Source organism: Eschrichtius robustus, chromosome 1 (assembly GCF_028021215.1).
Source record: "Eschrichtius robustus isolate mEscRob2 chromosome 1, mEscRob2.pri, whole genome shotgun sequence".
Lineage (NCBI taxonomy): Eukaryota > Metazoa > Chordata > Mammalia > Artiodactyla > Eschrichtiidae > Eschrichtius > Eschrichtius robustus.
In genome coordinates this window covers 30,640,188-30,661,216 of record NC_090824.1, presented here as the reverse complement: position 1 = coordinate 30,661,216, position 21,029 = coordinate 30,640,188, and the positions used below count along the sequence as shown (strand labels likewise).

At 41.6% G+C, this 21,029-nt stretch overlaps 1 protein-coding gene across 10 annotated transcripts in view; it reads left to right on the top strand.

Annotated features, from left to right (window-relative positions):
• SIPA1L1 (signal induced proliferation associated 1 like 1) overlaps nucleotides 1–21,029 on the top strand; it is a 502,626-nt gene that overhangs the window by 417,356 nt on the left and 64,241 nt on the right. For all 10 annotated transcript variants that reach the window (XM_068543380.1, XM_068543408.1, XM_068543417.1 and 7 more), the window contains 3 exons: nucleotides 9,653–10,226; nucleotides 10,821–11,095; nucleotides 20,092–20,361. In XM_068543380.1, coding sequence (XP_068399481.1) covers nucleotides 9,653–10,226; nucleotides 10,821–11,095; nucleotides 20,092–20,361 — 1,119 coding nt within the window. The remainder of the gene's footprint in view (nucleotides 1–9,652; nucleotides 10,227–10,820; nucleotides 11,096–20,091; nucleotides 20,362–21,029) is intronic.

Genomic DNA, 21,029 nt, shown 5'->3' with positions numbered 1-21,029 from the left:
GTGGGAAGTCTATTGCTATTTATTTCTGTCTTTAAACTATGCTTGCGGGTGGCTGAATTCACAGGATGACGTAACCTGATGGCATTGACATTCCCCAGACATGTTGGTTAGACACCTGCCGTTTCCATTTGCACCTCCTTCTTAGGTGGCATCCTTCATCCATGCCATCTGGACACCAGCTAATTACTCATGCTGCTAATTATATTTTGCTTTTGCCATGCCAAAAGCAGAGAAGAATGATCATAATAAGTAGGGAAGAGAAGTTTAATTTTTTTTTTAATTATTATTATTATTTTTAAAAAGCCCAAACCCTTGCTTAGGGCTGACTTGATTACCTCTAACATTTCTGACTGCAATCTTAGGGGTATTTCTATGCTTTGTTAAGCATTTGGTGGAATGGTTTCAGTGTCCCTCATTGACCTAGTCTCATGAGTATCAGAATTCAAGCATCTACCTGCAGAGGCCTCTGCAAGAATCCTGGAGAGGGTTGGTGTTGAAGAGGGTACGAACCTGTGATGCTGGGTTGACATGAATGTGGTGCCAAGAAGATGTGCGAGGATGTTCTAGCATTAGGAAGATGTCCTAATAGGAATCTATCCTTTCAAAATATGAAGGTTTATCGTATCCTTCCATCCCTAAAATTTAGAAGACAAGGCTTTGTTAATTTTGGATTTTTGTTTTTGAATTAACAAAGCCACCTACACAGAAAGTGGCCAGTGCAGACTGATAATTGGTTTGTTGTGAGATCTACAACTGTCTAATCCTAGGTGTAATGCAGGTTAAATATAGGAGAACAAGCAAGTTCAGGGAACAAAACAAGTCAAGGTTACATTGGACTCCTACTGACTGCCATCATCCTTGCCCATTCCACAGTAACTACGTATGATGAGCTCTAATTAGAAACCCAGCTCTGATCTAGGTACCTTATTTGTGTTACCTCATTTAATTTTTTTTTTAATTTATTTATTTTTGGCTGCGTTGCGTCTTCATTGCTGCACGCGGGCTTTCTCTGGTTGCGGTGAGCAGGGGCTACTCTTCGTTGCGGTGCCCGGGCTTCTCATTGCGGTGGCTTCTCTTGTTGTGGAGCATGGGCTCTAGGCACGTGGGCTTCAGTAGCTGTGGCACGCGGGCTCAATAGTTGTGGCGCATGGGCTCTAGAGCGCAGGCTGAGTAGTTACGGCGCACGGGCTTAGTTGCTCCGCGGCATGTGGGATCTTCCTGGACCGGGGCTCGAACCCGTGTCCCCTGCATTGGCAGGTGGATTCTTAACCACTGCGCCACCAGGGAAGCCCTCATTTAATTTTTAAAACCTTTGAGGTAGGTGCTGTTTTAATCCCTGTTTTCAGATGAGGAAATTTAAGCGCGTGGGGGTAAGGTAACTTACACGAGGTCGGCTGGTACTGGATGGAGTTTAGGTTTGAATGTACCAAGTCTGATTTTAGAGCCCAGTCTCTTAATGGCTCTGCCATGCTGTCTCCCTCCATGCCACGTGCAATAGGGGTCTTTGCTGCCCCTGCTGCTGACGTACTAGCTATTCCTGAACTTCTCGGGTGCCAATATGAAAACCCCAGACCAGGGAGTTCTGTAGCTTCCTAGACTCCATGGGTGGAAACTCAAACAAAGGAAACCTAGATCTGAAGCTTTTTCTCAAGAATATGGTCTCCAAAAGCTGCTTTATTTAGGTGTAGAAGGAAGGAATTAGTGCAGAACATTTGACTGTAATGGGGATGGATAACTATTTGCATTTAGAAAATACTCCAAGCAATTGAAATGTTCTAGGTACTGGATTCGTGCAAAGGATTTCATACTACTTTGTAGATAGAAAACTAAATCCTTTTTGCAGTGGTCGCTAGGAAGTTCGGGGAGTGGAAGGCTATGTACTTTCTTTTAAAAAGAGATTCTTCTTTTAAAGGTGTTTGTCTAAATTAAGTGCTGTCCGATAGAAATATAATGCAAGTCACATATTAATTTTATATTTTCCAATAGCCATATTTTTAAAGTAACAAGAAATAGGTAAAATTAATTTTAACAATATGTTTTTTGACCCAATAGTGTATTTTATTTACCTGCTATATCCAAATATTATTTCAACACGTAATTTTTAAATTTTAAAAATTATTGAGATATCTTACGTATTTTTGGACTAAGACTTTGAAATCTGGAGTGCATTTTTGACTTACAGCTCATCTCAGGATGCTCAGTTTTCATTGGAAATAATCTGTATTTAGATTTCATAAAATTTGCAATTGGAGAAGTAGATTCATAATAGCTTATTGCAAACATACTTTTTAAGTATGTCTCCCTCTCCTTCAAAGACTTTTGAAAAACTGAATCGAGTGTCAGTTTTTAAAATTTAATGTGATTTAATACTCTTTGGTCATACTAGCCACATTTCCAGTACTCAGTAGCCACTGGAAGTATGGCCAGTGCAAGTCTAAATAGACTGATAAGGAGCAAAGGTGTCTGAACCTTCTTCATTACTTGGCTGGATGAGTAAGTGATATGTTTTATTCTTTTCAAACCCTCCTTCCCAGCCTGAAACTCATGATTTTTGCTCTCTCTCTTTCTTATTTTTAATCTCTTACCTGGAGAGCCCATCTTCTTAAGCCCACCTTGTGATGCTGGGAGCCTTTGCAGGACACTGGACACCCCTGCTCACAAGACATGGGCTAGTCTGGAATTTCCCTAGTTGCCAAGCTTACTTGAAGACCCAGTGCACTGTGATTTTTGGAACTAAAGTAGTGATCTTTTCCTATTATAAACTTTGGGTACATGAATTTTTCTCAGTCCTTCTCAAACTCAAGTAGGTGTGTTTCCTGGGGTATGTGGTGATGCCAGGAGAAGTTTAAAGGCCCAGAATAACTAGGGTACCTCTCTTGGAGTCTTTAATGCTTGGGGGAAGGGATGTTTATTTTCATGAGAAAATAAATGTATTATGAAGTAGAATGGAAAATTTGTATCAATTTTAAGATACAATGTGGGTCTTCAAAGAGTTTTCATACCTGTGGGTTTTTCTCATACATTGGCCCCTCCCCAAACTACTAGAGATGTGAATTTATAGGCCTCTTTCATTAGGGATACTCTGGTGGGAAAGCTTAGAGATGCATTTAATTTGTACAAATTTTATTTAAATATAATTTATCTCTAAGAGGTGTAGTTAGAATAATTCAAAGCCTTTTCATCATTTAAAATCTCCTGTTCCCACTTTCTCCACTGTGAACACTCACTTTTATTTACTGACATCTACTTGGTGCCCAAAGTGTGGAAAGTTATTTCCTCAAAGGAATGTCTTGCTCTAATTGTGTAGAGAATTGTGGGGTCAACACAGACTAAAGATATAAAGAACATTTAACTGAGAAAATGGGATTCGGTATGTGTTTTGAAGCACAGATGGTGGAATTCAGTGGCAAAATGAGAATAATTCTGTGAGTCTAGGGGTGGAAAGTGGTATAGATGAACATGTAGACACAGGAAGGAAAGTGGAAAGTACAGTAAGAAGGCTATGCTGTCAGAAAGATTAGTGGGCAGTGGAAGCCCTTGGAATGCTCAGCCAGCAAATAACACTGTACAAATAGTTCTAGGAAAATTTACTCACCGTCACCATGCGAGGTAATTTATATACAGAAACACAAATGTAGGCTTTATTGTTATTCATTTATTTTTCACTAGTTCTTTACAGTCCTTATCAAAATATACTAGGCACTATTCTAGGCTCTGGGATTCAACAGGGGAACAAAGTGACAAAAATACCTATAGTTCATATGGAAATGAGGCTCTGAAATAATGTGTGTTGTATCACCCTCGGAACTAGAAAGTTTATACAGGGGAAACTGACTAGTTTAAGTTAATTCCAGAGGCCAGTTAACCTTGAATAGTAGACATAGCCAAGAACTCAGAAATTAATCACTAAGTCTGTGTACAAAAGCTTATTATGCCCATACCTGATAAGAGGACCCTCTGGTCTCTGTTATTTTACTTGTATCATTACAAAGAGCTTAATTGTCTGGTTTCAGTTGATAGAGCAGATTAGAAGCAACAAATCAAAAAGATGAGACGTCTAGTGGCAGGAATGTACTGAAAGCATCAATAAGTGATCACCCATGAGGGAGACGTAGAAAGACGATTCACATTAAAGGTACAAATTCAATAAGCATAGCAGTCTGGGGTCACTTGGTTTGGGACCAAACAACCAAATATACGTCACTCACCCCTGAGGGCCTCACTTTGTAAAAACATGGTGCAAAAACTTTGTCACCATTTTTTTTTTAACAACTAATAAATTAATGGATCTAGGCATTCATCATCAGAGGCTGCAAACATCATAAAAAGAGACAAATGCGTGTCTCATGATGGAAGAATACAACCCCATCTAGGAATTAGTCTTATCCCCTCTTCCCAAAATTGAATGCGGATCCAATCAAACCTCTAGAGAGGCCAGGAAATACAAAAGACCAAAGAACATGTTTGTATTCAGCAAAATTCAGGCTCTGGACTATGTGACACATAGCCCAGTTTCTTCAACAAATAGATTGCAAGAAATAAAAGAGAAGTGAAGTAAGAGAAGTGGAGGGGCATTAACAGAATATAAAAATTTAAGATAATTAATTGTAATGTATGGGCCTTATTTGGATTCATTTCAGACAGACTATTTAAAAATCTTAGGACATCTTAAACAATTGAAAGGTAGAACTTTGATTCACTCTATGATGAAATTAAAGAATTACTGTTCATTGCAAAACTAGTATAGTAGTAAGTGGTTTTCATAAAGACTGTCTTCAAAAACAGATGTTAAATTGTGGTCAGTAACTATGTTTGGGAAGGCAGATATATATGTTACTCCTCTCAGAAAGATTTCTGTATTTAGTGGTTACGATGTAATAAATGTTGAAAGGAGTTAGTAAAAAGCACCTGGAATCAGACCAGACAGTTAAACATATCAGATTTTAAATTTCCCTTTCTGTCCAGTGGAAGGTGGCTTGACATCTACCTGAAATCCCATAAGTAAAGTATCTGGTGTAGGCAGGGAGTGTTGTGTATGCCCATTAAATGACCATGCCTTTTTCTTCTTTTCTCCTCTTGAATAAAAATAAATAAATATGCAAGCTTCAACCAGGAAGAAAAATAACAAAGGTGGAAATTTCTATCAGAAAGTCTATTCCAAGCCATCCTTAATCAGCATCCCTATTGTCCCATGTAGCTGACCTTTCTAAGACAAAACTCTGAATATGTCACTCTTTGTGCTTAAAACCATTTAGGGCAACTTTGAGACTCCCCCGCATAGCCTACTTCATGGAGCCCTTCAGGTCTGGCCTCTGTAGTCCCTCAGCGTCCACTGGCACCTCTCCCAGTCCTCCCCACAGCATAGAGCTACTTACAGCCCCTCCTCTCTGCACATGGCACTCTCTGGGCAAGAATGCCTCTTCTCACACACCCCTGCCACTTTCATCCAATGAACGCCTGCTCTTCTTTTCTCTGGGAGTGCTCCCCTGACCTCCCAGGACTGGATAAAGTGCCGTTCCGAAGTGTTTCCAGTAGCGCGCTACACCTCCCTAGGAGAGCACTCAGACCACGAGCGGTAGCCCCACCAGGCTTTGAGCTTCTGGACGGCTGAGCCTGTGACGTCTCATCCTTGGTCCTGGCGTATAGTCGGTGCCCAGTGAGTGCTGGTGATTGAAGGCTGTTAGAAGTGGAGAGGCCCCAAGAGGGAACAGTGGGCACACATTTGTTCTGCCATTCAGCTTTCCTGTCCTTTCCCAAGGTCTGCTTTCTTGGAAAGCTCCCCAAGCTGGCAGTCTGATCTAAGCTTCAAGGGGAAACTTCCCTCTACTGTTTTGATGCTAAGTTCCCTTCCTTTTAAACTTCGTTATTTATTGCTGTTTCCATGGTGCTTCAGAAGTTCAAGTGTCTTATTCTTCTAACTCTTTTTCATTGAGACCTCTGTTCAGATGTCTCTGGAACATTCCCATGTATCAACTTGCTACTTCATCTGAGATCTTTGATGCCAACAAAGGCCCAGGCCCACTAGAAACAGCCTGTAATGGTGGTCTCTTTGGCCACGTGACTCTTGTGGATGGTCCCTTTGGCAAGCACCTCAAGAGTGGAAGATTCCACACTCAGGGAATAAGTGTGGTCTTGTCGCACTGCTGGCCATCCAGAAGCTCAGATTCCAGTCCTGGCTTTCTCTAATCTCTGGGCAAATCATTTTACTTCTCTGAGTCTGTTTCCTGGAACAGTGAAGAATGTCTACCAGCTGTTCAACAGGAGGCTCAGGGATGTGTCAAATGAGAGTGAAACAGAACACCTCCCTGCTCCCTCAGTTGTACTCCGAGATTTGGGGAACAGAACAGATTTTTGTGTTAAAATGAATACAGATATTCTTCAGTGGAATGCAAAATCAAGATGAATGTTAAGATGAAACTCAAGATTTTACTGGCAGAGTTTGAGGAACCCTGCCTTCTCTAAGTCCCCCACCCCCCAGTGCTAACTTTCCGTAACTATTTCAGCCTCTGATCTTCTGTCTGTTCTGTCATCTAGATAACCCTCTTGAGTAGAACATCCTAGTCCTTGGCAATGCTGAGCAAATAAGGCATGGCTATAATTTTAAAGAATGTATTATTTCTAAGGAGATACAATATTGCATACTAGGCGAACATAAGTGTAGACAAGAAGCCCTTTGGAATCTGCTTTTAAAAATAGCAAAAACCATTTATAATGAATACACCTCAAGTATCTATATATATAGCACACTGAAATTCTAGAAAGGCTTCTATTCTTAGGAAGGCAAAAATATTCTCTCTACTTAACTTAAAACAGGCCTTATTAAGAGTTCAGAATTGGTGGCATCTAAATTAATGAGCTTTTAACCTTGTAGAAAACCTTGAAAGTTAAATTTACCCAAAACAAAACCCTTTATTTGAAAAGAACATTCTAGGGTATCATCTTCCTCATCTTCTTCTGTAAGGATTCTATTTCTCATGATGCAAAGCTGATTTTAGTGTCTGTATCATTTACCTCCCTACCATGATGAATCACTGATAATTATATGTTAAGGGTTCAGTCTTTTCCCTCATAGTTCATTCTAGAGGCTTCTAATTATTGGTGGGTTTTCAGTATATGTTTATCTAAAGTCCTATTAGTTAATAAGTAGATCTATAGATAACCAGTGAATTTAAGGGGCAAGTGGATGGATGGTCCTCATATCGACACCTTCTGCTAAGCATTTTCTTCTCCTTATTTAAAATAAAATCACAGCTGTTTCTTGAGAAAGAATAATGATGTGAAATTAGCAAGAGAAGAAATTGCCAATTTAAAAATGAAAGATATTAAATATTTCTGGATCCTTACGGGATTCCTCTTAGAAAAGCTAGCAAATCTGGATATTAGCGTCATCTGCTTGACTTGAAAAAAAAAATAACATAATCAAATTAAAATTATATAGCTGTCAGCATTCAAGCCAGACAGTTCACATTAGACAAGAAAAATTGCCTTTCTAATACTGATGTAATTAAGCTATCACGCACGTGGAGGTTTCTGTGAATTCTCATCTCCAGTTAGAAAATGGGATATTGCTTGCCACCTTTCTTTGTCGTGAAGTGAACTAGGTAGTCTTTTTCTTTTTTTTTTTTTTTAATGAATTTGTGAAAAGCCATTTTCAGAAATAGGCCATCTCGTGGCATTTTCTAACAAAATACATAATTTGTCTTCTGAGGTTGCTGATTTTTATTTATTTATCCTATTTTCACAAGCAACAATCATTTTTTGAAAAGCAAAGCTGAATATCTTCAAGCAAACCCTTGAAATAAAGAAAAAATAGTGCAACAGAGCTCTTCAGTTTAATTTGAAAGATGCACACTCTCTGATTATGTCCTTTCCGTTCTGGGAGTTCTGGAGAAACACATTTTGTGTTGCTCTGCTAATACTTAGTACAGTTGCATAATTGACTCACTTTTAAATAATTAGATAACTTGAAAAGGGGATGTTTGATCTGTTAGAATCTTCATTTCCAGCCCTCTCAAACTTTGCTGAGGTCCTGGAAGGAGATCTTGAAATATGATATAAAACACACAACCTGGGCTTCCCTGGTGGCGCAGTGGTTGAGAATCTGCCTGCCGATGCAGGGGACATGGGTATCGAGCCCTGGTCTGGGAAGATCCCACATGCCGCGGAGCAACTAGGCCCGTGAGCCAGAACTACTGAGCCTGCGCGTCTGGAGCCTGTGCTCCACAACAAGAGAGGCCGCGACAGTGAGAGGCCCGCGCACCGCGATGAAGAGTGGCCCCCGCTCGATGAAGAGTGGCCCCCGCTCGCCGCAACTAGAGAAAGCCCTCGCATAGAAACGAAGACCCAACGCAGCCAAAAATAAAAATTAAAAATTAAAAAAAAAAAAAAAACACACAACCTATCTCCATTTAATTTCTGTTGTTGTTGTTGTTATTTTTTTTTAATTTAATTAATTTATTTATTTATTTTTGGCTGTGTTGGGTCTTCGTTTCTGTGCGAGGGCTTTCTCTAGTTGCGGCGAGTGGGGGCCACTCTTCATCGCGGTGCGGGGGCCACTCTTCATCACGGTGTGCGGGCCTCTCACTACCACGGTCTCTCTCGTTGCGGAGCACAGGCTCCAGACGCGCAGGCTCAGTAGTTGTGGCTCACGGGCCTAGTTGCTCCGCGGCATGTGGGATCTTCCCAGACCAGAGCTTGAACCCATGTCCCCTGCATTGGCAGGCAGATTCTCAACCACTGCGCCACCAGGGAAGCCCCTGTTGTTATTATTGTTTTAGGAAAAACTTAGTCTTTTTCCTTTTGAGATTAAAAATAATAGGTTCTTACAGATGTTTGTATGATCCTTTTCTTAGTCCCAATTTTAGCAGTGTAGATGCAGAGGAAATGACTGGAACAGGCTTTCTTAAATCAGTCTTGCTTAAAGGAATGGGAAAAGGAGCATAGTCTCACAAATAGTCAGACTCACATACCAAAAGTAGAGAATTGGGACCAAAATTTAAAAATATGATTTTAAAGCACCGTTGCTATTACCAAAAAAATCATAATCTCTTTCTGTTACTCAGATTTCAATTTTTGTTTTAAAATTATGCTTTTTGATCTGGTTGCTTAAGGCCTGACACATAGGACAACAAATAATATTTGTTTAATTTTTTTTTAATTTAATCCATTTCTCTTATGTCATGCATCTGTGGATATTTTCATTATAAGTTGACTGCTATGGGCATCATATCTAAAATGGGGATAACATTTATGTTCTTACATAATCTGTGCTTGTTCTGAAAGGTTATATGGTTATAGTAGCCAACACCCTCCCCCTTTGGAAATAATCACTAGGGATTTAAAATGTTATCTACTATGAAGAATATGGTTATAATGATGATGTGAAATTATGGAGTTATGGTTTAAATTTTTAGTTTAAGCTTTTTGGGTATTTTGACCTAGAAAAAATTTTGTTCTATAAATCCTAAATATGAGTGAATGAAAAGTGTGCACATGTTAAGTAGAAGTGTGTGTTGTTTCTTGTGGGACGATGACAGTTATTTTCCTTCTGAAGGGCATCTTTGTCTTTGAGAAGGTGTATTTTATTCTCATGCTGTGAGTCTGAGAAGTATTGACAAGCCTCTTTCTCATTGATCTTTGCTTTGTCTTTTAGTGTGGCCGTCACCAGGTCCAGAGATGTGCCTTCCTTTGGACCTCCCATCCCCAAAGGGGTCACTTTCCCTAAGTCAAATGTGTTCAGGGACTTCCTTTTGGCCAAAGTGATTAATGCAGAAAATGCTGCTCATAAGTCAGAGAAGTTCCGGGCCATGGCAACCCGGACACGTCAAGAATATCTGAAAGATCTGGCAGAAAAGAATGTCACCAACACTCCTATTGACCCGTCCGGCAAGTTTCCGTTCATCTCTCTGGCCTCCAAGAAGAAAGAAAAGTCTAAGCCATACCCAGGAGCTGAGCTCAGTAGCATGGGAGCCATTGTGTGGGCTGTCCGGGCCAAAGACTACAGCAAGGCTATGGAGATAGACTGCCTACTCGGGGTCTCCAATGAGTTCATCGTCCTCATCGAACAGGAAACAAAGAGCGTGGTTTTCAACTGTTCCTGCAGAGATGTGATAGGGTGGACCTCAACCGACACCAGCCTCAAAGTCTTCTACGAGCGAGGTGAATGTGTGTCAGTGGAGAGTTTCATTAACAACGAGGACATCAAAGAGATTGTCAAAAGGCTTCAGGTCAGTGTTTTCCTTCCACTTACCTACATGCATGTCCCTTTCATAAAGCTTTCAGTACAGGCTAGAGCTAAGTTACAGAAGCTTGTTCCGTTTTATTAGCTCCTCTGAAAACTCCCTTAACAATGCGAAGGAACACAGAGTTTATGTCACACTTGCTTCCCATCATTTTTTTCAGAAGGAAAAGTAGTAGAACAAGTGGGGGAAGACACATTGACTGTGCATTTTTGTTGGAAACTCATTTGCATGTGACCTGATCCCATTGCCTTGTGACTGATGATGTAGCCCAACCAATCTGCTTTAGTTGGTGAAAAGAATTGTTGGATCGGGTATCTGCTGCTTTGAATGTCTGTCTTAAGGGCAAAATGAGCAGCAGAATACCGGTTTTCTTTGCTGCCAGCTCCCTGTAGGTCTCTGAGAAGCCATTGAGACAAGTGTGTTCTTTTTGGCCTAATGAATGGAGATTAGTGAAGGCAAAATAACCAGGCTGCTCTTCAGCTGGCATTAGGGTATTCAGAAAGAACCCTGCTTGCCATGCGTACCACTTAAGACCCCATTGCATTCGTTAAACTGTGTATCTTTTGTTTCTTTGTCTAGTTCGTGTCAAAAGGCTGTGAATCAGTGGAGATGACTCTGCGAAGGAATGGACTGGGACAGCTTGGCTTCCACGTCAACTACGAGGGCATCGTGGCAGATGTGGAGCCCTACGGCTATGCCTGGCAGGCAGGGCTGAGGCAGGGCAGCCGGCTGGTGGAGATCTGCAAGGTGGCGGTGGCCACTCTGAGCCACGAGCAGATGATCGATCTCCTGAGAACATCTGTCACGGTGAAAGTTGTCATTATCCCCCCACATGATGACTGCACCCCACGGAGGTAGGTCTGAGAGTCCAGGGCCATTAGTGTACCGTGGAGAACATCCCCAACTGGGTCAGAGTGTAGGAGGTTATGAAGAGCGCTCGGTTACAATGTGATGCTGAAAGTTCCCTCCATGGAAAGTCTGACTCAGGACAGAGCTCCCTTTCAGCATGTGGCAACAGCAGCTGGAAAGAATCACTAACTTGGACCATTCACAGGATTTACATCTCTGAGTATATAAAGTCACCATTACAGATAGAGGTGTCTGGTAATATCCATCTTAAACATCTTGCACCGGTGGCTGAGAAACAGTGAACACTTAATGTTAAAAAGAGACTCAGCGTGACAAACTGTTAGACATTTTTCTTTTATGTTCCGTGACACTCTTATTCCCCCAAATCTCCCATTTGTAGCCAATTGCTGTCCAAAACTCAAAGTGCTGTTTTTGACCCCTGCCCTCTCAGCCTGGAGGGCTGAATGTGACTTAGCAAGCTTTTTCTTAACTGCATCTGCATGTGTCAGAAATTGGCTTCAAATGAGCTGGTCCTGCTTGTGATGCTTGGGCAGTTTGGTTCCCGGACTTTCCCAAAGGGAAGCCCAGGAGCTCCCTGCCCCTCCCGGCTCCTGCCAAGCCAGCAGCACTGTTGAAAATTTAATTTCTCTCTCTCTGGGGAGGTTTCCTGATGGAACAAATTTAATCAACTGTTTCTTTTCTCCTTTGGGCATGCACATGCTGTTTTTGCTGGGTTTTTTTTTTTTTTCAATCTGTTAATTTGCTTTGAACCCATTATTTTCTAAGAGTTTCTGTTAAGCTTTGGCAATTAATTCTTAGGCTTTCTGAAGCCAAGACAATATTCTTTATGCTATTTTTTCCCCCAAAACACGACCAGTCCTACACCTGAGCTCTCATAGATTCATGAACATCAGATGGCAGAATATGTAAACAGTTATGAGGGGTTATTTGTGCCCTTTAAAAAGTAAGCGCAATGACAATATCAATGTACTTCAGTTCTTGAAACCCAGTGTTATAGACCAGACTGTGCTTGGGATGGTATTTAATACTGCTTACCTCCTAGATGGCCCAGAGATTATGTGCTGATGTCAGAATGTGGTGAAAAATCCCTTTGTCTGATAGTTTTAAGAAATGCTCCCATTCGGATGACTGGATTTCCCTGGAAACCAGAATTTATATCCAGAACTTTTTGTTTTAGCTGTCTTGAGGGCAGGGAGGGTATATTCTGAAAGTGCTGCCTTCCTTTCCTCAACCGCATGGTATTAATGTTAAGTATTTTGCTGAACCGCAATTCAAGAATGACTCTTGAGGGTGATCAGAAAGGCAGCTGGGTCCTTACAGCACTCTCCAAGGGCTCTGTGATCCTCCTCTTCCTCTTGTCTGTTTTCCATCCCGAGGTCTTTCCTACAAATTGTCTGCTTTATAGTTTGTATGTCTAAACAGGCATCTATAAACTGGAGAAGATAACCAAGCTGTGTAACTTGTCAACCTTAGACAGTACAGAGTTACAGGCGCTGGTCTAAGGACTAATCTACTCAAGAGGAAGCCTGTAGATCTTGCGACACCATCTTGTCTGCTCAGGGGTCTTTCCCCGTGTTTCTAAGCTCTTCAGTTCGTATGGGGGAGAGGGAAATAGGTGTGTGTGAGTGTGTGAGGAGATAGGATGGAATGGGCAACATGACCGACGTTGAATTGTGAATTGTCGTTACTAGAAAGATGGGTCCAAAGGCCTGGCCCTGGATAGATGATAGGTCCATGACAGGAGGTGGTTCGTCTACAGCAAAATACTAGGCTAGATACGTCTTCTGCGGTGTACTGGTAAAAACAACTAATATTTGCCGAGTATTACTTTAATGTGCCAGACCCTAGAAAAAAACACTTTTATATGGATTTGCACATCTAATCCTTATAACGACCCTATGAAGTAGTAGTGTTAATATCACTCCTAATTAAAGGGAACCAACACTCAGAGAGGTTAGTAACTCCCCAGCCTCATCTGGCAAATTCAGGTCTAACTTCGGAATCCAAACTCTTACCTTTGTGTGCTTGGGACACAACTCCTTTCCTATGTACCAGCATAAGCAGAGATATGATGGTAAACTGGCTTTCTGTTGGGGAAAAGAACCTTGATGTGTAGTATTTGCTGGATTTGTCTTCATCTCCCAGCACCGCTTCTGGGGCATCATCGTCATCCTCTCATAGCCAGGGAGCTGGCAGTGACGGGACAGAAGGGTGTTAGGAACCTGCCCCCATTAGAGCGTGGGATGGGGGGCTGGGCTGGGCTGAAGGAGCGGCGCACCGCACAGCCCCTCGGGCCTCGGAGACACGCTCTGCCCCTTGCTCTAGAGTTTCCACCAGAAAAGCCACCATCAGACCTTCTAGGTGGGTCTGAAACGACGCCCTTGATACCCTCTGGAGGACTAGAAGCCTGCTCTCCCCTTCCCTCCTTTAGAAACAACTTCAGAGGAATAGTTGAAGCATTAACACCTTGGTACAGTTTTCAACAAAATAAGATAATGCTCTGCTGTCACTTTTTCCTCTCCTCCGCACTTCACACTCCCACGGCTGTTGTCCTTGCAGCTAATCGCTCTGCCCTTTGACGGGTCACTCTCCTGTCTGTCAGCTGGTGCTGCCGCGCCAGCGCCAGGAAGAGCAGGCCTCCTGGGAATACGCTGCCCTCCGTCCCCAGCCGCGTGCTTCTCAGGGTCACGGGGATCCGAGGGTCCCAGGACACAGACACCGGCGTGGGGATCATATGTAACCACAAGCACCCACGTATGTTCACATGGAAGAGTCACTAGTTTTGAAAAGGCAGGTGGTTTTTGTTTTCTTTTCTTAACATCTTTATTGGAGTATAATTGCTTTACAATGGTGTGTTAGTTTCTGCTGTATAACAAAGTGAATCAGCTATACGTATGCATATAGCCCCATATCTCCTCCCTCTTGCGTCTCCCTCCCACCCTCCCTATCCCACCCCTCTAGGTGGACACAAAGCACCGAGCTGATCTCCCTGTGCTATGCAGCTGCTTCCTACTAGCTATCTATTTTACATTTGGTGGTGTATATATGTCCATGCCACTCTCTCACTTTGTCCCAGCTTACCCTTCCCCCTCCCCGTGTCCTCAAGTCCATTCTCTACGTCTGTGTCTTTATTCCTGTCCTGCCCCTAGGTTCTTCATAACCATTTTTTTTTTTTTTTAGATTCCATATATATGTGTTAGCGTATGGTATTTGTTTTTCTCTTTCTGACTTACTTCACTCTTTGTGACAGACTCTGGGTCCATCCACCTCACTACGAATAACTCAATTTCATTTCTTTTTTATGGCTGAGTAATATTCCATTGTACTTATGTGCCACATCTTCTTTATCCATTCATCTGTTGATGGACACTTAGGTTGCTTCCATGTCCTGGCTATTGTAAATAGACCTGCAATGAACATTGTGGTACATGACTCTTTTTGAATTGTGGTTTTCTCAGGGTATTGTGCCCAGTAGTGGGATTGCTGGGTCGTATGGTAGTTCTATTTTTAGTTTTTTAAGGAACCTCCATACTGTTCTCCATAGTGGCTGTATCAATTTACATTACCACCAACAGTGCAAGAGGGTTCCCTTTTCTCCACACCTTCTCCAGCATTTATTGTTTGTAGATTTTTTGATGATGGCCATTCTGACTGGTGTGAAGTGATACCTCATTGTAGTTTTGATTTGCATTTCTCTAATGATTACTGATGTTGAGCATTCTTTCATGTGTCTGTTGGCAATCTGTATATCTTCTTTGGAGAAATGTCTCTTTAGGTCTTCTGCCCATTTTTGGATTGGGTTGTTTGTTTTTTTGATATTGAGCTGCATGAGCTGCTTGTAAGTGAAAAAGCCAGTTTAACAACAACAAATGGGGCTTTAGTAACACCTGTTAAATCAAGCTCTCTTCCCTATTCACAGGACATAAGCAGACCCTCTATGAATTGTTTCCAAAGGCAACTGTTTTAAAGAGAAGAGAGGACAGGGAAAGTAAAGCAAAATTCCTGAGCCCCTGCTGTGTACTGGGCTTTAAAAAAAATCTTCACGGCAGCCTCATTTCCATTGAAACAACGCGGAGAATGAGGGTTAGAGAGGTTTACTAGCTGCCCAGAGAGTGAATAGGGCCAACTAGGATGACAGCATGATGGAAACAGTCTTGGCAGAAACAGGTTTGGGATTTGCCTGCAGACGTCGCCAGAAGGCTCCCCCCAGGGAGTAAGATGTTGCACTGCAGGAGGGACCCCCACCCCCTCCATCGCCAGTCAGAGTGTATGACCAGCTGTATGTCTTGGTGTCTGTGACCTCTGACTCTTGAGAAGTCATTCTCTAGGCAAAATGAGAAGTACCCAGGTAGCAGGTTGTGATGCTCTGAATGGTATCGCATGGGAGTGGCAGGCCGTCATTCTGTTGAGGGCCACCGGCCTATGGGTTTGTTTTTTTAATTGAAGTATGGTTGATTTACATTGTTGTGTTAATTTCAGGTGTACAGCACAGTGATCCAGTTATGTATTTACATATATGTGTATATATTCTTTTTCAGATTCTTTTCCCTTATAGGTTATTACAAAATATTGAATGTAGTTCCCTAAAGAAAGCAATCAAGGGCCATTCAAGAGGAAGAGCTAAAAACATGTTACCTAAAAGGACCAGATTACCTTTTAAGTAAGAATGGGTTGCAAAGTTTTTTCTTCATTTTAAAAAACAATTATTTCAAAGTGCAAAAGCATCCTACTTTAGAGCTAGAAGGGCTGTGAGAAATCATCTGGTTCAAGTCTCTCATTTTTTTTAGATGAGGAACTTTGGTTCAAAGAGGTTAAGTTTTTTTTTTCCAAGCCAAAGTCACATGAATGATTAGGGACACAGCTTTCCCCAAACATCCAACTTTTCTGATTCAGGAGTCCAGGTGTTGTGATGTTCTGTTCAATATACCGCTCAGCTGATTTTTCTATCTGTATTTCTTAGTGTCTTAGGAATAAAGGAGAGAGTAGTGGGTAATAAGAAATTAAAGGAAAAAGTTAGAATGAAACGACTGAAAAAGAGAAAGAAGATGGAGTGACTTTTCAATTAAGTTATGGTTTCAGCTTGTCACCATGTGTCACTTTTAGCACTGAAATTGTAATTCCTTTTGAGCATAGCTCTTTAAGAATTGTTGACATTTTGTCATAGGCCATTCCCGAATGAAATGCAATAGTCAGTATAAGATGAAGTTTGGCAACCTGGAGTAGAAATGTTCTTTAGTTAGTGACTAAAATAAGACTAATCTACAAGTAGACTTATTCTGTGGGTTCAAATCCTGGCTCTGCCACTTCTTCTTAACTGTGTAGTCTTTGCAGATTAATCTCTCTAGGCCTCTATTTCCCCATCTGATAAACGGGGATAATGATACTCGTACTTCAGAGAGTTAGTGTAGGGCAGCCAGGTTAGTGCTGGCCCATCGTGAGCTCTAGGTGCCCGAGTTTTTGTTGTTCAACACCAGATTTTACTTGGAGTAATATAATATAAATCCTTTTATGAACTTTCATGCATGTCATTAAAAACCAGCTTTTATCTTTGTCCTTCAGTGTACAGCCCACTTCTGGATTCCATGAATCATTCTCACAGGGATAAGTAAGGGAGCAGAAGCTAGTGGTGTCCCGCTCCCCTGTGAAAGGCAGTCAGAAGTGGCGGGATGGCAAAGGTTCAGCACGGTGGAATCTTTGCTTTTCATTCTCTGTAAATGAATCTTCTCTCCCTGCTTTGGCCTTATCTTACTTCATTCTATGATTATGGAATATGCAGAAGGTCTCTAATAATATGCTAAGGGTGGTGGGGATGAAATATAGACTAGAGAGAAGACAAAATCTTTGGCTAATGGGATCTTTTAACCAGATTTAGTATTAAACGTTATGCAGCTTAAAAGACTCTTTCAGGGGCTTCCCTGGTGGCGTAGTGGTTGAGAATCTGCCTGCCAATGCAAGGGACATGGGTTTGAGCCCTGGTCTGGGAAGATCCCACATGCCGCGGAGCAACTAGGCCCGTGAGCCACAGTTACTGAGCCTGCGCGTCTGGAGCCTGTGCTCCGCAACGAGAGGCCACAATAATGAGAGGCCCACGCACCGCGATGAAGAGTGGCCCCCACTTGCCGCAACTAGAGAAAGCCCTCGCACAGAAACGAAGACCCAACACAGCCGTAAATAAATAAATAAATAAATAAATAAATAAAAATTTTTAAAAAAAAGACTGTTTCAAAGAGTGCTTGAACTAAAAGAAAGTTTAGTAATTATCAATTACAAGTCTTTCATTTTACAAAGAAACTAAGGCCCCAAAGCTGATATTGTCTATTTGATATTACATTATTATTGTTTCTATTTTAATTATTTACTTATTCTCTACCCTGATGCAATATGGGCTTGAATCAGCCTATGAAGGTACAGAATTAAAATTCAGTGAGGGAATCTCTGTGTATGTGTGGTAGGGAAATGGGGAATGGCGGAAGGTAAATGGAAAACGTGGCCAAGGGGGAAATTTTTGAAAAGTTAATGCCCTGGAATACATGATAAAGGTCTGTACGTGTTCTGTACATGTGGTTGGTTCCTAGCAGCCAACAGAAAGGGACATGGATGATATGATCCACTGAGTTTACAAGTTAAACAGACCATTGCTGAGGAGAAGTAAAGCTAGTACTGATTTTGAGGTAGAAAGAAATTTTTCCATGCATTATTATAAATTTTTATTAATATTCCTGTGGCAAGCTACAACATTCTTGCATTTTGCATTCTTGCAACATTCTTGTATTTCCAGATCCAGAGCTCTGGATACTGCATGATCAGAAATGAAAGACTTCAGATATACTGCAGTAACACCTGTGTTAACAACCAAAAAAGTATGGTAATGGCGTATTTTTGTCAGAAATATTGATTCAAAACTAGAAATTATATCAAGGCCTAAGGTGATAATCCTTCATTTCAGAGAAAAGCGTTTATTATATAAGAAGTCAATAACTGCTGAAACTAATGTCAAGTAGGCCATACAGTGTTTTGCGAACTACAGATCGTAATTCTTAAGTAGGTCATGAAATCAGTTTAGGAGGTTGTACCCAATGTATTTTTTTAATGAAATGGGTTAACATAGAATATAGCAGAATGGAAGCTGACCAGAGGAAGAGTGTATGTGTGTGTGTATTTGTGGTTGTGCTGTATCACAGTGTAAAATGTACTTGTCACCAGGATTGTGGTCCAAAACATTTGAAAGCCATTGTCATCAAACCATTAAAAGGGGCACAGCAGCATCTTGGGCATAGGGTCAGATTAAGGTTGACCTAGGCTTCTGAAGAGTCGGAGGGAGAGGTTAAGGAAACTCCAAGCAAAGGTGCCCACTGGAGACTTGGGCTAAGACTGAGGAGGGCAAGGACCCCAGCAAATGCACATGCTCCAAAAGCAGCACTTTTCAAAACCCGTGGCTGTCATGGAGACGTGGGAGAGGACGCATGGTGGGGTACATTTAAAATGTCATGAGTCATACCCTGAGATAACACAGACAAGGTCATAGAGGGGGGCCCGTTCCATCGTGTTCATTCTCCCACCAACATAAGCCCCTTCCCCAAATCAAGACCAGGCCTTCAGCTGGATGCCCTTTGGACCTACACTGTCCAGTACAGGAGCCATGAGTCACCTGTGGCTACAGAGCCATTGTAACGTGGCTGGTCCCAAGTGAGACGTGCTCTAAGTATAAAATACACTCCAAATTTACAAGAATGTAAAATGTCTCGTAAAGTTTTTAATACTGATTTATTGATTACATGTTGAAATGATAGCATTTTGGATATATTGAGTTAAATAAAACATATTATTAATTCTACCTGTTTCGTTTTATTTTTGTAGTATGGCTGCTAGACATTTAAAACTTACATACGTGCCTCCTATTTGTGGCTTATATTGTATTTCTGTTGGGCAGCACTGGTCTGGACTCTCCTTACGCTATCTCTAAAGTACCTCTTAAAGGACTATTTCGTAATTACTCTTAATCTTTTCTTTCCAGATCTTCCCACCTGCTTCTCAATCTTTGAAATGTCTTTAAGAGAGAAAGTCATTTTTTCTCTTAGTGATGAAATTCAAATGCACAGTTTGAGTTAATGTTTTAGTGGGGGTAGGTTTTTTCAGTAATTTTTCTATCAATCAAGTCAATAATTGGTCGAACCTTCCTTGGTTGTTTGGGTAAAGGTAATGGAAAGTGGGTTCCTCGTTTCCTAAGTTTTGGGGGATGGAATGATGGCACAAAAAGAGGGTAAAGTGATGGAAGACATTTGTGCCTGCCATTAGTTTCACTCAGACTGCTGCCTGGGGACAGCGCTGCTATGGGAGATTTCTAGCTTTCAAGGGGGAAAAAAAGGCCTGATTTCAGATTATGCTTTGTTCCCTGGTGATTTGATAATTGCTGATTTCAATAACTGGCTTTTTTTTTCCTCCTCCTGAGCTAAATTTGGCTCTCAGTTTGGATTTCAAGAATTCTCCCCACTTATTTTTGACTATCAGGATCCCAACGAATTCAAAACTATATACCCTTTTAGATCCTTAATCATAAGGGAAGGATCTAAAGCTTCCCTTACGATTAAGGATATAAAGCTGACTCTTTCCTCCGAGGTCCCATCTTAGGGGTCTGTTCCCACCATGCTGTCTGGGCACCTTCCCTCCCCAGGTCTCAGTGCTGACTCTGCCCCCTACTCCACCCCCATCCCCACCAGGGAGACCATAGGTCTCACTGAATTTTCAAGACTCCATATCTCAGACTCAACATTTAGGATTGAGCAAAGGAAAATACTAGTATAATACTTCCTGGGATTCTGGTTTTTGAAAGGAAAATAGTTATAGGCCTAATGATTGAAAGATGGTTTGAAACTGAGAATGAAGTGTTTGATCCATTTTAACTGTTAATGAGAATCAGTGTGGTTCCACCAACAAGAAAAAGCAATATTGATTTTTCTTCTCTCTGTGCCCTCCCCCCTAGGAGTTGCTCTGAGACCTACCGCATGCCAGTTATGGAGTACAAAATGAACGAAGGGGTTTCCTATGAATTCAAGTTTCCCTTTCGAAATAATAACAAGTGGCAGAGGAATGCCAACAAGGGGCCTCATTCACCTCAAGTCCCGTCCCAGGTGCAGAGTCCTATGACCTCGAGGCTGAATGCCGGGAAAGGAGACGGGAAGATGCCTCCTCCAGAAAGGGCCGCCAACATTCCTCGAAGTATCTCCAGTGACGGGCGCCCACTGGAGAGGCGGTGAGTGTGCCTCCCAAGCTTTTCTCTAAATCTCTGCCCCAAATTTAAATAGCACCAGGCCCATAAGCACTAGCTTTAGGTCTTCCCATATTTTACTAGAAATCAAGACTTAAAACTGAGATGCATGCACTAGTGGTTTTCAAACATGGCAGCATTCCAAAGCCATCAGGATAAGTGAAGATGTATTCCAGCAAAGCATTCGGCTCTGTACAATGGTATTTGGGCTTTGCTCTTTCATTTTCATGGGATATCAACAGAAATCATCACTGCACACTCAGTAGCCATATGAACTAGAACTTGGCAGACTCTTTGAGGTGACATTGACCTTTTCATCATCTTTGACAGTCTTTGTCTTTTGGAGATGAGTGATACAACACTGGCAAGAGAATGCAGGTTTTTGGTTGAGTGTCTGTGTTTGTGTCACTTTGTTAATAAAGAATTGTGAGAAGGGAAAGCCACTAGTATAGCACAAACCTATTTTACCACTGCTCTGAATGTAAAAGAAAATAGTGGATATGTTAAATCAGTCCTGAGCAAAGTAAGCAAAAGGAGAGGGATTGAGGGATCCCAGAAAGTAACAAAATGAGGTTTGCTGTTAAATTGAAAGTCACAGTGGATTCCCTCACAGGTGATAACTGGTGAACTCTTCCTTAACCAGGATGCCCTAG